The sequence below is a fragment of the Eublepharis macularius genome, chromosome 3 (genome assembly GCF_028583425.1).
Source record: "Eublepharis macularius isolate TG4126 chromosome 3, MPM_Emac_v1.0, whole genome shotgun sequence".
Classification (NCBI taxonomy): domain Eukaryota; kingdom Metazoa; phylum Chordata; class Lepidosauria; order Squamata; family Eublepharidae; genus Eublepharis; species Eublepharis macularius.
Genome location: NC_072792.1, coordinates 182,669,182 through 182,686,411, shown reverse-complemented (window position 1 = coordinate 182,686,411; position 17,230 = coordinate 182,669,182). Strand labels below are relative to the sequence as shown.

The 17,230-nt window shown below is 45.4% G+C and overlaps 1 protein-coding gene across 1 annotated transcript in view; it reads right to left on the bottom strand.

The window, feature by feature from the left end:
• Positions 1 to 7,086: 7,086 nt before the first annotated feature.
• PPME1 (protein phosphatase methylesterase 1) overlaps positions 7,087 to 17,230 on the bottom strand; it is a 29,600-nt gene continuing 19,456 nt past the window's right edge. The window contains exons 9-14 of the mRNA XM_054974033.1: positions 16,879 to 17,011; positions 15,291 to 15,420; positions 14,249 to 14,293; positions 13,202 to 13,266; positions 11,943 to 12,010; positions 7,087 to 10,065 (exon numbers count right to left, since the gene is read on the bottom strand). Coding sequence (XP_054830008.1) covers positions 10,047 to 10,065; positions 11,943 to 12,010; positions 13,202 to 13,266; positions 14,249 to 14,293; positions 15,291 to 15,420; positions 16,879 to 17,011 — 460 coding nt within the window. The 3' untranslated portion in view covers positions 7,087 to 10,046. The remainder of the gene's footprint in view (positions 10,066 to 11,942; positions 12,011 to 13,201; positions 13,267 to 14,248; positions 14,294 to 15,290; positions 15,421 to 16,878; positions 17,012 to 17,230) is intronic.

Below are 17,230 nucleotides of genomic sequence, written 5' to 3'. Positions count from 1 at the left end.
CCCTATGAATGAAAGACCTCCAAAACGTCCTATCAGTAACAGACTTGCTCAGATCCTGCAAACTGGGGGACGTGGCTTCTTTTATTGAGTCCAGCCACCTCGTTTTAGGGCCGATTCCAGACGGCCCTCTGCCTCCCGAAACGTTGTGCGTCGTCGCGCGTCGTCGCGCGGAAAACGCGAAATATCGTGTTTTCTCGCGCGAGTTTTGCGCGAGGTCACGCAAAACTCGCGCGAGAAAACGCAATATTTCGCGTTTTCCATGCGACGACGCGCAACGTTTCGGGAGGCAGAGGGCCGTCTGGAATCGGCCATGGTCTTCCTCTTTTCCTACTGCCTTCCACTTTTCTTAGCATTATTGACTTTTCCAGAGAATCTTGTCTTCTCATGTTGTGACCAAAGTACGATAGCCTTAGTTTTGTCATTTTAGCTTCTAGGGAGAATTCAGGCTTGAGTTGATCTAGAACCCATTTATTTGCATTTTGGCTGTCCATGATATGCATTTAGCTGTGTGAAGTGGAAATTCATCAGCTGTAGAGTTCAAACCAAACCTCAGTCTATTCCCTCTGACCTGGTTGCTAGGTGCGGGTTTGGAAATTCCTGGAGATTTGGGGGGGGGGGGAGTCTGGAGATGGTGGTGTTTGGGGAAGGGAGAAGCCTCAGAATGGTATAATGCCATAGAGTCCACCCTCCAAAGCAGCCATTTTCTCCAGGGGAACTGATCTCTGTCACCTGGAGATCAGTTGTAATTCCAGGAGATCTCCAGCCAGTACCTGGAGGCTGGCAACCCTACCTGGAAGCTCTTCTCTCAAATCTGCCACTTCAATGTTTTAAATGGAGCAAGTGGATCAATAACCTTTAGAAGGAAAATGTGCAAACTTTCTTGGAACCAGAGCGTCTGCTCCTGTGAATATCATATTTCTGATTCTGGCCACTCAAAGTTGCATCAATAGCCAGGTGGCCTTCGGCACCTTAAAGATTAGCACATTTTTATTCCAGCACAGGTTTTTGTGGAATAAACCCCATTGCTTCAGATAAATGAAACTTTACTAGGTAAACGTTTTAAGTAGGAGATAAAGGGGAAAAATACCTTTTTGAATGCATTTTTTTCCCAGGCACTTTAGAAACGCGCCTTACAAATACCAAATGGTATTCCATCGAGGTTGACACAAAATGCTTTTTTACAATTTGGAATATGGGAAGGAGCAGGATTCGCAAGCAACCCAACTGTCAAGAGCCTCAATTTATTGGCTCTGCAACAAAATCGCTTTTCACAAGCTGCCTAGAAAGAGGCCCCTGTCTATGCATGCTAAACCCAAGGAGCAGAGAATCTGTACGTGTCTTGAGAGATCATGCAGAGCGCCCCTCCATCTCCCTCTGAAGCAGCCACACACTCGTGATCCTCTTGGATATGCCGGCTTTTCGTTGGGCTTGAACTGGCTGCTTGCCCTTCTGGAGAAAAATTCCAACATTTTTCATGGGACTGAGTGTAAATAAGTCCCCCCAAAGAGCAGTGTGTGTACGTGCACACGCAAACACACACACAGAAGCAGCATTTGTTCCAGCGGTTGCAGGTAGATGGGCACAGGGATGAGAGAGGCAGAAAGCTGGACCTTCAGCAACAGCTGGCGCCATGGCAAGAGAGGCAGCCGCTAAGGGCCAAAGCAGGAGCAATTCATTCATTCAAGCACTGTGGCTCAGTCGAAAGGCACTGGCTTTGCCTATGGAAGTTCCCAAGTTCAACCAGCAGCTTCTCCAGTAAAAAGATTTCAAGCGAACAAGTTTTGGGCAGGGGGAGGTCTTTCTCCTGAGAGTCTGGAGATTTTCTGCTAATCAGAACAGAGAATTCTGAGCCCATCTTACATGACGCAACAGTGCTCAGGGCTAATTCACGGAGAGAGCACGCAGGAACCAAACCAGTGGCTGTCTACACATTCACACAAGCACATGAGCAATCATGGGGATACAGCTTATGCCTGTCCAATCTGAGCCATTATATTAGCAAGCAGACAGTTGCCTGTATGTTTGGAGGCATTTATCCTCCTTTGTGTATGTTAAATGCAGGGGTCTTTCAGTAGAAAAAGAGCTGGAGGAATTCATTAGCATAACTCATTAGGATATGCCACGCCCCTTGACATCGCCAGAAGTGTGTCATTAGCATAGCTGATTTGCATATTTGCATGTGGAAGGAAAAGGGGGAAAAGATAATGTATTACGAGACTTTGGTTAACTTCACATTTACCTTTGGAATTGTGTACAACTGTTTGTATCTTTGGAATTGTGTATTATCCCTTTAAGGAACTGCATATCCTTGTAAGAATATAATGGTGTGTGTGTTATGTGCCACCAAGCCGCTTCCAACCCATGGTCTTTTCCATGAAGAAAAGACCTCCAAAACATCCTACCATTAACAGTTTTGTTCAGATCCTGCAAACTGGAGGACGTGGCTTCCTTTATTGAGCCAAGCCATCTCGTTTTAGGTCTTCCTCTTTTCCTACTGCCTTCCACTTTTCCTAGCATTATTGACTTTTCCAGAGAATCTTGTCTTCTCATGATGTGACCAAAGTACGATAGCCTCAGTTTTGTCATTTTAGCTTCTAGGGAGAATTCAGGCTTGATTTGATCTAGCACCCACTTATTTGTCTTTTTGGCTGTCCAGCACAATATAATTGTACTGAACACAAACGTATGGTAGAGATCACTAAAAATATTTGGATTTGAGTTTGAGCATGGTGGTAATTGTATTTATACTAGCCTGAGAACACCGTGGTCCTCTTGTATCGACAATTTCTGCAGTGAACGTGTGCATAGGTGGAGAGGAGAAAGTGTATGTACACACATGCACACCGTTGCCACAGTTACTGAGCTCAAGGTAGGACCTGGAGTTCTCCCTGAATTGCAACTGAACTCCACGCTACAGATATTCAGTTCCCCTGGGAAAAACGCAGCTTCGGCTGGTGGACTCTGTAGTACACCATACAGAGACTAGGAGAAACTGAAGTTCTAGAACAGCAAGAGACTGTGAAGAACTGACTCGATCAAATCCGCAGGGTTGTAGGCGAGTATATCAGGCACACTGAGCTTGTTAAAAAGAGATCCTGTGTAGGAATTGTAAGATGGGAAGTGGTCTCAAAGAGATGCTTCACCCACGAGTTAGGGACCATAGACTTCACCACTATGTTGCCTTATGTCCTATTTGCTGCTTTAGGTATGTGCTCCTATGTACTACCTGTTGCCTTAAGTATGATCCTACAGGACAGTTCTATGTTGTCTAATGTCAGTCCTAGAATTGCTTATGCTCTGCTTCAACATTTCTTCAACTCTGTATTGGATATTTGCTAATGTTATGTCTTTGTAAACTTGCATTTATTTACCCTATGGCATTGTTTATTGAAATGCCCTTGATATTAACTGTATTAATCTCACACTGTATAATTTGCCTTGAGTCTCAGTGAGAAAGGCAGACTATAAATGACATAAAATAAATAAGTAAATAAAAATAAAGCCAAACCAAGCCAGAGGCCCAGTCAGCTGGCCTCAGCCAGGTAGAGTCATAATGATACATGGGGGCGAGACTGAGGATGGATTTCCCAGTCTCAATTACCCCAAGCATAAAAAGATTTCTTGTGCTAGGGGACATGTATTAAATTAATTTTAATAAGTAAAAAAAGAAAAAGAAACAAGAACAAAGATGAAAGCATTTTTTATTAAAAAAAAAACTTCTCAGAACGTAATTGGTGAGTCCATTAAAACCTCTGCACAGGTGAGATCAGCTATCTGCCCAGAACAGATGTTGTTTAACAGTGTGACAGTCACACAGGGCCAAGCTAGAAGTGACGAATTACACTTGAATGGCAAGTGAACAGACTCACATGTATTCCTCCCTGTTCACTTGCGCTCCATTCGATCACTACGTAATTCATCACTTCTAGCTTGGCCCACAGAGGAAAGACCAAGAAAGGACTGCAGAGGTTAGCATTTTACATTATTTCCACTGCACAGTGTTCTTCCTGGAAACCCTGCTGTAGCAACTTGCCAAGGAAAGCCGGATGCTGAAAAATATAGGGAAATGGTCAAACAAATCCAATAGGCAGGAAAGTACTGCCACCGTCTGGTCACTGGTAGGTGGAGGAGAGCGAATAAGCTGAATTCTGACAAAATGGAGCTACCAAGAATGGGGGGGGGTCTCCTGTTCTGGATATGGTTGCACTCCCCCCAAAAGGAGCTTGTTTTTTGCTTGGGGGGGTGCTATACCTGGGCCTCCTGTTGAATAAACCCGGGCTGGAGGCACCTTTCACCAGCTCTGGCCGGTGAGCCAACTGCAGCCCTTCCTGGGCAGGAAAAGATCTCACGACTGTGGTGCATGCCTTGGTAACACCTAGATTACTGCTATGAGCTCTGTGTGGGGCTGCCCTTGAAGACTGTCCAGGAACTGCAACTGGTACAGATTGCTGCAGCCAGAATGTTGACTGGAGCGGCTCATAGGGGCCGTATCATTCCAGTCTTGTTCCATCTGGGCTAGCTCCCAGTTTACTATCGGGCCCCATTCAAGTTGCAGATATTGACATTTAAAGTCTTATATGGCATGGGACCAGCATACCTTAAGAGTCACGTTGTCCCATATGAACCTACCCATCAACTCCAGTCATCTTTGGAGGCCCTCTTTCAGATCCCCCCACTGCAGCTAGATGGAGGGCAACTTCAGAAAGGGCCTTCTTGGTTGGGGTGCCAAAACTTTGGAACTCCTTCCCCATGGAGATTTGCCTGTCTCCCCCCATCATTGTCTTCCACCAGGTGAAAACGTTTTTTGTTCCTTTTTAGGTACCCCCAGTAAACTCATATTGTCTCTCTTCCTTGGTTGTACATGTTTATATGGCCATTTTTTTACTGTTCTTTTGTATTTAAAACGTAATTTTAATGTTTTAATTATCTGTTGATCACCATCTTATCTAGGGGAAAGTCAGTAATGCTAGGAAACTCGATACTCCTATTATATGCTAGGAAAAGTGGAAGGCAGTAGGAAAATAGGAAGCCCTAAACAGAGATGGCTTGGCTCAAAGAAGCCACGTCCTCCAGTTTGCAAGATCTGAGCAAGCCTGTTAGAGATAGGTTGTGTTTCCTTCATAGGGTTGCCCCCCCCCCCCCACGCACATGTCTTACAGAGAGAGCTGTGAAGTCATAGCTCACTTATGCCGATCCCTAGGGCAAGAGACTAACAGTTAGAGATGTCAGGGTGTTCATCGTCTGAGGGCCAAGCTACACATGACGAATGACACTTGAACAGCAAGTGTATTTCTCCCTGTTCACTTGCCCTCCACTCAATCCACTTGCCGTTCAAGTGTCCTTCGTCATGTGTAGCTTGGCCCTCAGAGACCCTTATTAGGTCTCTGCCTAGATATTCCTGGAAGTCACATCCTCCAGTTTGCTGGTTCTAAGCAAGTCTGTTAATGATAGGACATTTTGGAGGTCTTTCCTTCATAGGGTTGCCGGCGACTTGACAGCATACAACACATGCAGCTGCTGTAGCACAGTAGTTAAGTGGTTTGGCTGCAAATCAGCACTCTCCTGGTTTGAATCCCACTACTGCCATGAGCTTAGTAGGTGGCCTTGGGTAAGCCACTCCTCTCAGCCCCAGCTGTATTGTGGGGATAATAATAACACTAATTTATTCACCCTCCAGTTTGCAGGTTCTGAGAAAGTCTGTTAACGATAGGACATTTTGGAGGTTTTTCCTTCATAGGGTCGCCATAGGTCGGAGGTGACTAAATGACACACACACACACAAGCTATTCCCAAGTAATTTGAGTACCTGAATTCCCAAGTAATTCAAAGGTACCTGCTACTTGATAAATGTAAGAGGAAGCTAACGTAATCTCCCTGCTATTTTCATTAGCTGGTTAGAATAGTCCGAGCAGAAGGTAAATCTTTAAACATATTCTGCTATGCCAGGGAACACACATCAAGGCTGCCCGGCCTCCACCGTCACTGCACTAATTTAGCGCAAGAACTTTCTGCCCCACAAGACACACGGATGATCTGAGGCCAGTCATTCTCTCTCTCAACTTAGCCTACCATACAGGGCTGTTGTGAGAATAAAATAGAGGGAAGGCTAATGCCTGCGGCCCTGACCCCTTCATGAAAATGTGGCATAAAAACAGCTGCTGATAAAGGCAGTAGCCCAACCACAATTAGACCTGTAAATAATGTACGAAGTACATGGCTGTAGGATACAAATACTAACTATTAAGAACAATTTAATAATCCCTATAACTTGTGAAGTAACATACAGTGATGTACTGTGTATGTCCCATCCTTCACTGTCCAAAGCACGAACTAGCCAGAGATTCTTTAAAAAATGCATTCGAACATTCCCGACTCCTCAAAATTAAAACTGAGTAGCCTTTGTAAAAGCTGCATTGCAGACATGGCAACCTGTAACTATTATTTTTCATTCTTAAACTTTGTTAGAGTGTATGGCCTCTGGGCTGTTAAGCTGAATAAACTGAAACTCATATAGTCCAAACCATCAAAATGCACAGGTTCCCCTCCTCAAGAATAACCTATCAGTTTGAGAGCCAGTTCGGTGTACTGGTTAAGAGCGGCAGGACTCTCATCTGGATAACCGGGTTTGATTCTCCACTCCGCTTGAAGCCAGCTGGGTGACCTTGGGTCAGTCACAGCTCTCTCAGAGCTCTCACAGCCCCACCCACCTCACAGGGTGATTGCTGGGAGGATAACAACACAATTTGTAAACTGTTCTGAATGGGTGTCAATTGTCCTGAAGGGTGGTATATAAATCGAATGATATTGTATCAAGCGTAGAAATTCCACATTTCTTCTATTGGGAGAGAACTTTAAGGCAGTAACAAAACCAGTTCACAACTCTACTTTCAATAGTAACAATACTGGATTTGTTATAGCCACGTATTTTGTACTTTATTTTACGGATAAAAACAGCTGCAGCAGTGCGGCCCCGATTCCAACCCTTTGGCTGCAACTGTCCTCCTCCCGCCCTTTGTTCAATTCCGCCCCCCGCCCCGTTCAACCCAGCAAGAACCAGGCCATAAAACATAACCACAGCACAGCACGGCAGGTAGCGAAATATTTATTTTCATAAAACAAGGGTCGTCGTTAGCAGTGGGTAACAAAAAAAAATCCCCCCCCTCCCCAGAAGCCAACAGTACAATAAGTGAAAACAGAAAACTGAACATGTGAAATCCCTTAAGGGGTTTAGAGTAACAGGGAATCTGCTCTTGAAGGAACCAGTCTGAGGCACGGCTCCCTGCGAGGGTGGCAGGCGAGGGGGGCATTAGGCCGAAGTCGGGCTCAGCAGGAAACGGAGGCAACGTGTGCAGCCCCGCAAAGCGGCAAAGGCCCCCCACCCAGGAGCTCAACACAGGGGAGGGAGGGACTGTTGGCTTGTGCTGTGTGAATGATGGATTGTCCCTGGGGCACCAACTCCCAAAGGCGGCCGAGGGTGGATGGGTGGGGTGCAGAACGTAAAAGGGCATCACTACATATATACATACACACATCAAGGGGAGGAAAAAGGGAAACTCCTGCGGTCGAAAGGGGAACTGAACCTAGTTTTAAAAAATCATTAGCAACAAAATTTGCAGTCATATGTTCCTCCCTCTCCCTCCCCCTGCCCCCCCCCCACAAAGAGGGCTTGGTCCAAGGCAGCAAAACAGAACTCGGTTGCACAAAGAAGCGCACCAAACTCCTAAGCATTCTCAAGACCTGTGAGGAGGAAGATGCTGTCCCAGTTCCCCTTCCACTGTTCTGACTAGAGCAGGGATTGAGCTGCCCCGGGGCAAGGTGATGCGAAGAGGACAAGAAAGTCCCTCCCTGCTGCCCTCGCTCCGGATCTTGCTGCTGCCACCAGAAGCCACAGCTAATAAGGGGGGGGGGGAAGCATCTTGCTGAAAGATGCACCCCACTCCCCGATCCTGATTTACACCACGTCCAGCGTTCCAGCACGAGGTCAAAGCAGCATCTTCTGGGATGTGAAGGCCAATGGAGACCCTAGGCACTGGCTTCCCTCTCACCACCAGCATGATGGGAAAGCAGGGGGCTTCCAAGCTGGAATGGCACAGAAAAGATACCCGGCTCTCGGGGATCACGCAGAGCCGACGGACGACGCTTGGCCACCCACCCGGGAGATGATGGATGCAGTAAAGGCTTGAATGCATTCGCTCGCGTAGAAACCTTCAATGCAAAACTCTGCACGGATTCTCAGACCTCTGCGTACTTGACTATAGGAAATATCCCGAACCGCTCAGACTGTGAGAAAGGTAGCGGCTTGTATCCTACAGTCTGTGTCTGACAACAGCAGGGAACTTCCATCCAGGGAGTGTGTCCGCGCATCCTGACTGCCCCACCTGCTGCAGACACCCAGTTTGCCCCCTATGCTGGTTTATAAGGGTCCCCTGCTGGCCTCCCCCAACTAAAATTTCAGGGACTCAGCTACGAGGAGGACAGGAAAGCCTGGTTCAGCTTGTGGGCCTTGTCAGATAGCAGCAGCTTTCCTAAGCCTGGGTAGATCCGGTGATCCACTCCATCTCCATATGGCAAAAGCTGCTCACTTCGTGGACATCGGGAAGCTCTCTTGTACAACCTCTGCTGGGACAAACAGGAGGCCGTGCGACGGAGCTTGCATGGCCCGAACTTGCTGACTCTACTCTTTAAGGGTCTCCTCAGAGGATATTTACGCCGCCACCAAAATTCAGGAGAAAGATCCGAGCCAGCCCGGAGCTGTCTAGGTTCTCTTAGCAGCCTCTATTGCAAGTCACAGTTTCCAACTTGACACTGAATGAATTCCTTTTTTTTTTTTGGCATCTGGTTATTGCAAATGGCTCAAGGTGTGTTCCAAGTGTGTGTGAGTGGTGGTTAGAGGGAAAGAGTCCAAAAGGAAAAGGCATCTCCCAGTTTATCAGTGTTTCCCACAAGAACTGCTAAACTGGAGAACAGACACTTAAAGCAGGGCTTGCTTTTAAGGTTTTTCCACGATGCAGGAAGGAAAGATTCGGCTGAGAGTGCCTCGCTGCTGATCTGGGGCCCTGAAGCACAAGGAAGATCCAAGGCCTGCTGTCTTCCTTGGCCCCCCACCCTCAATGCGACTCCACCCCCCTCTCCAAGGTCTTCCTTCCTACCAGTTCCATGCGGTTTAAGTGGGAAGAACTAAATTCCACAGCCTAAGGAAGGTTTGAAAAAAAACACAGTACACCTGGAAGGCTCTTGAATCTTTGGCTGCAAAATCCCACCCCTTGGATTTTATGCTCAACCTGGTGTACTTCTCTGGCATCCCCTAATGGAGATGTTCTCAAACAATCACCAAGTCCAACTTACCCCATCAGCTAGGGGTAAGCCCAAATGGGGACTATGTGTACCAGTTTTGGCTGACTGGTACTACTGAAACTGGGGGATTGACCCGCACCCTGCAGGGCACAACATGCAAGCTGGTGAGATGTGTTCCATGCAATGAATCACACAGTACAGTAGATCTGCGCAAATGCATTCGCCTACTACCTATAGGAGAAAAGTTGTCTAAGCTGAACTTCCAAATACCTAAAGGCTTGGAAAAACCATTGACCGGGCAGACGTCAGGTTCTCCAAGATGGCAGCATCACCCCTACTGGGTAAGAACATGAGAGACAGTGGAGGAAGGGGACCTTGGATATGATCTTCCAAGCCACAGCATTTTCAGATATGGGTGTGAAGACAGTTCTGGAGGGACTCAACACAGTGACTGGTGGACATCGGTGAATTCACAAAGATCGACCGCAAAATTCCAAGATGGCTTCCTTGGACTGAGGGAAGAGAGTTCCCCGGCCAAGTAACAGATGGAACCTGACTGTTTCAAGGGGGAGCTGCCTGTGGACAACGAGGAGAAAGGGGAGACCTAGCCGCTGACCAAATTCTTGGGGTGGAGTCGTGAGCCAATGAGTTGTTGCCAAACTGGGGAGATGAGAAGGATACAGAATACGCCACAGTGGCCTCTGGTGCAGTTTTATTTACAACGGGAGCTGGTGCCGGAGGATGTCGGGATATTAACAAGCGGGAAAGACACTGCAGAGAAAGAGAAAAGGGGGAAAAAAAGAAAGCCCGGTAAGCCCTCAGGAGAATTAGTGATGCAACACCCTACTGAGTTACGGTGCTCACATAACACGATGTTAATGAGCTAACTGCATGTAGGAGCAACAAGTGTCACGGTCAGAATTTCGGACCAGACCTGGGGACGAATAGGTTTAAATCTCTGCTTGGCTGCAAAACCTCGCTGGTTAACGTGGGGCCAGCCCCACTGTAAGCCTAGCCTACCTCACCGGGTTATTGTGAGGATAAAACAGAGGACAACTAGACATTGCCTTAAGCTCCTCGGAGGATGGAAGAGGCACAAATGTCATAGGTCTTGCCTCAACATAAAAGAATTTCAGGAAAAACTGAAAGATTTTTTTTTGGTCATGTAGCTGTAAATTAAGAATAACTAAGAATTATTTCATGCAGCTAAATCATTTTGGAAGTCACAATCAGTTCCTACAATTAACACCTGGTTCAACAAGATGTGGGATTTTCTAATAATGGAAAAAATAACAGAAAAGCTATACCTACAGAAAAACCCCACTGGTACTTCGAATTTTTATGTTAAGTGGGAGCCTTTCCTCGAATTTCTTTCTAAAAATGATCTACTTTTGACAAAGCTACCTTACCAAGAAGTTATTGATATGGAAATGTGGGGTTTGTGGTGACCTTTTGTGCAGATTGTTATGTTACTATTAACATCTCTACTGTTAAGACTGTTCTGTTTGTTACATATTTAAAATAAGTATTAATGGTTTCTTGTACTGATACTGACAAACTTGTATCCATCTTTGGTTTTAATTTGAGTATATTGTTGTTTAGTTTGATGATAGCTGTTAATGTTATTAAAAGTATTAAAATTATTTAAAAAAAAGAAAAAAGAAGAATAACTAAGAACAACTACAGAAGTGAGCTGTGACTCACGAAAGCTCATACCCCACCACCAATTTTGTTAGTCTTATAGATGCTACTGGACTCTTGTTCTTTTCTACTGCTACTGACAAACACATCTACCCATCCTGATCTAAGAACAACTATCAGTAAAATAGATTAGTTATCAGATTGGTAATGAAAATGTTGAATATAAATGCATCTTAATATAAGTAACTATAATAGTATCTCATAGAAAGTGTCTTAAGAAATTTAATGAAAGGGATGCTAGGGAGAAATATTTTGTGTTTTATATATTTTGTTATATAAAACTATCTCTGATTTACAAAACTATGTTATACAATCCCTTTTTTCTGTATCCCTTCCTACTATTATTTTGTTTTTCAAAATAAAAATACATTGTAAAAAAAAAAAACCATAAAAGGTACTTCCTTCCATAGGCAACTCAATACAACAATATTGTTGAATCTTTGGAAAAATAATGTACCAACTCAGAGAATAGATTTGGTGCTATTAATGTTAACAGCAGCCAAGACAACAATAGGCCAAAACTGGAAGTGTGATAAAATTCCTACTATTAGACAATGGATGCTAAAAATTTGGGCTCCCCTTTTTGCACTACATCACAAAATATACCTCTAAAGAGACTACTGTGCCTAAGAAATATATTGATTTTTATTTATATTAATCATTTTGGATTTGTAATTAAGTTATTTCTCATATAACTAGTATTGTACTGACATCTGGAACGAAGTTATAGTTGTATTGTTATCGTTTAGTATTTTTATTGTTGTGTTTATAAATAAAAAGTTATTTTTTTAAAAAGGTACTTCCTTCCCATTTGTGTTTATCTCAACGAACTGCCACCCTCACTCGACAGCTCAGAAGTGGTGCCTTGAGGCAGGAACGCTTGAGCAAGAAGGGAGCATGACCCCCCCCCCCCCGCCCAACCACACTGCCCGCCGCTTGAGGCTCACCACTGGAATCCACCGATGGGTTCTGTAAACCTGTGACGGATCAAGAAGGTGGCAACTGCCTCTGCAACCTGAAAGAGAGGAGAAAAGCAGCCAGAGAGTAAGATGGAACGCCTCCTTTCCTTAAGCTCAACACTTAAGGGCTCGTATTCACAGGCAGGCAATTGCTATGCTGTCTTCCAAAGCACAGGACACGGTTGTACCAGGGCCATATAAACCCATGGCCGGGCCCCTAGGCTTTCAGGTATTTTGGGCCCCCTCCGGCACTTCAATCTTTAACCCCACTACAGCTGACAGTCTGACCCTGGTACGGCAGGTACCAGACCGCAGTACATAGCCCTATATCCATTTTGAGGGTCTCCTGAAGAATTCTATTCACAATTTTTAAAATATTTTTATTGCACGAGTAGAACTGTTCAGCAAAGCACATTTTGGAGGTATAATTGTTCAATACTGTAATATTTTGAAGTGAATGAATTTTTTTTATTTATTAAATAATATATAATTTATGGATAATTGTTTTAATGAGACAATTTGTTTCACTTCAATAAAGAAGCAGTTAATTATCTTATTAACAGAGATTATATAAGACAATCAGTTAATTGTAATTTATGTAGGGGTGTGCCTCAGTAAACAAGCCTGACAGGCCCGTAGTCCCTGCGGGGCCCTTAGGCTTCGGCCTAATCAGCCTTATGAATAATACAGCCCTGACCTAGGCTTCGGCCTAGTCAGCCTTATGAATAATACGGCCCTGATCTAGGCTTTGGCCTAGTCTGCCTTATGAATAATACGGCCCTGACCTAGGCTTTGGCCTAGTCTGCGTTATGAATAATACGGCCCTGATCTAGGCTTCGGCCTAGTCTGCCTTATGAATAATATGGCCCTGACCTAGGCTTTGGCCTCGTCTGCCTTATGAATAATACGGCCCTGATCTAGGCTTCGACCTAGTCTGCCTTATGAATAATATGGCCCTGACCTAGGCTTTGGCCTAGTCTGCGTTATGAATAATACGGCCCTGATCTAGGCTTCGGCCTAGTCTGCCTTATGAATAATATGGCCCTGACCTAGGCTTTGGCCTAGTCTGCCTTATGAATACTACAGCCCTGATCTAGGCTTCGGCCTAGTCAGACTTATGACTGACTGAAGCAGCCATTAAGAGTCACCGAATTGGAATCTGTCTAAGCAAACTTTGCTCGGGCTTCCCTTTTTTAACAAGATCCCACTGTGAGACATTGAAATGTCAAGCCTCGAAAGCCACTCACTTTGTCAGGAGCGTCTTCGTGAACCGCGTGGCCGCACTGAGGAAGGACCTGCATCTGGAATTTTCCTGTAGGGTGGAGAAGGGAGGGAGCAGGATGACCTCCAAGAATCTTTTGCTTTCCCTGACTCCACAAATTTTAGACTAGGCCTAGAAAATTTTTCTTTGGCTCTATGAGCAAGCCCCAAAACGAAGAAGCCAGACTCATTTTTCAGTCTTCATGGTTTTGTATTTTTATGGCTGCGTTTTCTAAATACTAGGTGCCACAATGAAATTTCTTGGCACCATGGTGAACTGGCACCTGGGCCTTGTCTAGCCTTGCCTGAGAAAATATGCAGGGCTAGCTACGTGGACTCCACACACAAAAATCAAAATGTGGCCCTCAAGAAGTCCAAATTCTGCATAATTTTATGCAACTTGGTTTGCAAAATTCTCTGTCTCTTGCAAAAAGCCTCCGCTTGGGTTTTCCTCTGGGAAACTGGGAGCAGGTGTGTGTGTGAACATGACAGGAGGCAGGAAATCCTGGGTGGCTTTTTGCAAGGGAAAGAGGGAGAGAATCCCCCCCCCCACACACACACACACTGCTCTTCTCCTTGGCGGAGAATCGCACCGCAGATTCTCTTTCTCTCTTGCAAAAAGCCGCCCTGGGTTTCCTGCCTCCTGTTACGTCCACACACACATCTGCCTCTGAGCTCCCAGAAGAAAACCCAAGTGGAGACTTTTTGCACGAGAATCCCCCTACCGCTCTTCCCCCGATAGATACTCTCAAGGAGCAGCTGTTCTTTGTAAGACTACATTACCAAGGGAACCCTGCAGGACCGTTTCCCTCTAAGGTCTGCATCCACTCTCATAGCGCACAACTTTCTGACCTTCCACAGCTGGAGCATGCACACCCAAACCTTGCCTGTGGCTTCAAGCTCTTCAGTCATTCAGTGAATTCACCCTACGACATTATCAGTAACTATGAAGCCTGAAACCAGCCGCAATTGCACAGCACTCTATTTGACCCCTTGTGAAGCAACACAATCAGCCTGGAATATTTGGAGGTTACCTTGCATTTGGCCAATGGTTAGATCTTTATCCAGCCGGTCAACACCTAAAAAAAAAAAAAGAGGGGGATATGAGGAAGAGTGACTCCTGGGCCTCATGGGAGAGCGTGCAAACCAAACAGCGGAGAAAAGCACCAAGAACTTGTTGGAATCAGGTTACCAGAGGAGCAGTTGCCAGGGGCATAGAATTCACCGGCCGTACTTCAATTTAAAGAAGGGTGACCTGCCATACTAGATTCCATGGGCAAATTTATGCAGCAAACAGCAGCATCACAAGGTAAAGCAATTTTCCAAGCTTCAGGTTACATTATGTTCTTCCACGGCAAAAATCCTTTACACATAGAAAACTAGCACATCAGGGAGTAACCCAGCCTTTCCCTGGTTTTCTGCATGCAGGGATTTTCCCCAACATCAGGAAGCATTCCAAAACGCAGCTCTTAGCACGAAGTCCGAAGCAACAAAAGCTGCCACACTTTGCCGGCTGGATCAATTTGCCCCAGCCTCCTCCACCCCACACGCTTCCAGCAAGGTGCGGCAAGGACTTGAATCCACCCTCGATGCCTTCTAGTTTATCAGAATATATATGTACTGAGAGATTTTGTGAGCCTTAAAAAAGAAATGGTTAAAAAGGAAATCTCTTCATATTCAGAACAAATACACAAAAAAGATTATACCGAAAAGCCTGGTGCCTTTCAATGGTGGTGGAAAGGGAGTTACTAAACCATTTTAAAGTGATACAATTGGTCAGAGCATACATTCAATTTCAGGGATAATTTCTGTAACTTATGGAATCAAAATGTGATACTGGGTTTTAACAGAACTGTAACAACGTATGTTTAAAGAAATGATAACTCCCCTCTTTCTAAGCATTCCAGTCCACCATCACCACACCAGGAGAACAGCTGCATAAACGCCCCTGAAAGGGCGAATCCACACCATGTCACCTTACCAAAAGGCGATCAACAGCCAGTCTCAAGGCAATTTCAGGCAGCTGAAGACTGTTTGGCAAGGAACTGGGGTGGGGGAACGGCGAAACAGGCTTACCAGCCAGGAGTAGCAGCTTGGGAACAGGGCAGTTGAGAAAGAGGTTGGAGAGGCCCCGGAACCAGCCATCCCAGTACTTCTCCGTCCTGGCCAGCTCGATCCGCCACGTGTATACTGGCTCTTTCTTGGTCTGTGAGGCAACAGGAGAGGCTTGCTCAATGTAGCGACTACTACGCACAGCTTAGCATGCCTAGAACCCCCCCCTCCCAATCTCACAAAAGGGGAACTAATTCCTATAATGGTTGCTTTTTAGCTGGCCTGAGTACGAGCTGCAAGAAGTGCTCACATACTCGGTAGGGTCTTCTCTGCTGAACGCTCGTTTCCTTTCTTTCATTTTCGGCCAATGACCATTAAGAATCATGGATACATAGTTGCAGCATTCCCAGAGAAATGGGGAACACATTAAATTTCCAAAATATAAAATATAATAAATGCATCATAAGGTTTAAAATACACAGATACAAACTTTAAAATTGTTAGTATCATACTAAAAAGGAGGCAGAACAAATCTCTATATACAAATTTATAGCATGCTGTGAAAGTTTATCACATAAACACAAATCTTGACTATAAGACTAGAGACAGTCGAGTTTTCATCTATCATATGCCTCATTTATCCATCAAGCAACCCAGGGGTTCCTCCAGAGGAGCTCAGGGCACTTCACAAAAGCTCTGTGAGGCAGGTTAGACTGAGAGAGAACAATGGACAGAAAAGGAGACTTAAAGTCCTAGGTTGATACTCTAACCATTACACAGCACTGCCCACCCTCAGATGGATTTACTGTTCTGTGATCTGCACTTCTGATCCGAGTGACCAAATCAAACTAAGGAAAACAAGTTTTAAAATGGCCAAAAGAGAATGACACACCAGAGCACAAACAATAGGGGGGGATGGCTAGAAGTAGTATTTCCACTGCTGGCGGATTTCAGGCGTAAGGGCAAAACCTGAGGTTGGATCCTATCTAGCATGAACAGAATAGGAAGGGCAACCTTGCTGCTTCCCCCACCACTGCAGCTTGCTGTGCCTCCTGAAATCCTGTGCTCAGGGGTGAGGTGGGGTTGTCAAGGGATCCACAGGGCAAAATGGAGGCCTGTGGTGGGAGGGGAATTGTCAGAACACGCCTCCCTGCTTTTCCACATGCCTTCCGCAAGTGTATCTTCCACAAGCGGAAAACGAGGGCAGTCTTCAAAACACAATTTATTGTTAACGGGAACGAGCCTGGAAGATGTTCAGGCTCTTGGGCTCCCTCCTCCCTCCCGATAGGATGATCCAGTTACAGGCTTCTGCTTGCGTGATGGAGGATAGTTTGTGCTTTCGTACGAGCCACCAACGAAGAGTTCTGGCATCGGCAGAAGGCCTTTTGCGCCGGAGGATAGTGCCACCGTTTGCAGAATAAAGCCACGGGATCCAACCTATGTAATTTTTAAAATTCTACTGCTCAGTCAAATTTATATTTTTAACCAGCCTAATCTATTAAACCCAGCAGCCCTACCACTGCTGAAGCGGGAAACGACAGGGCCTGCTCGGCGCATCTGAGATCAAGACACGCAACAGATCTGAAACGTGATGAAAGTCAAGAGTCCTCACCTCCGCGTCGTCGTCTTTCTTCCTTTTGTTCACAGATTCTCCCTCATCATTTTCATCTTCCTCCTCCTCCTCCTCTTCTATAATCCCCTCCACTATGGCTTTGGGGCCTCCCGGGCTCGCATCGCTTTCACACCTAACACAGACACACACACACACAGTCAATTCCTTTCCCATTTCAAACATTTTAAGACTATGGACTCATGTCTGTATTTAAAATCTTATATTTTTTATATATGCCAATAAAGGCTGGCTTGCTTGCATTTTAAGACCAGGCATAATGGCTGAGTTGGACTTAACCGCTAAAGGAAACTTGCTACTGGGTTCAATCTCAGAATTGCTTGTGCTCTGTTTC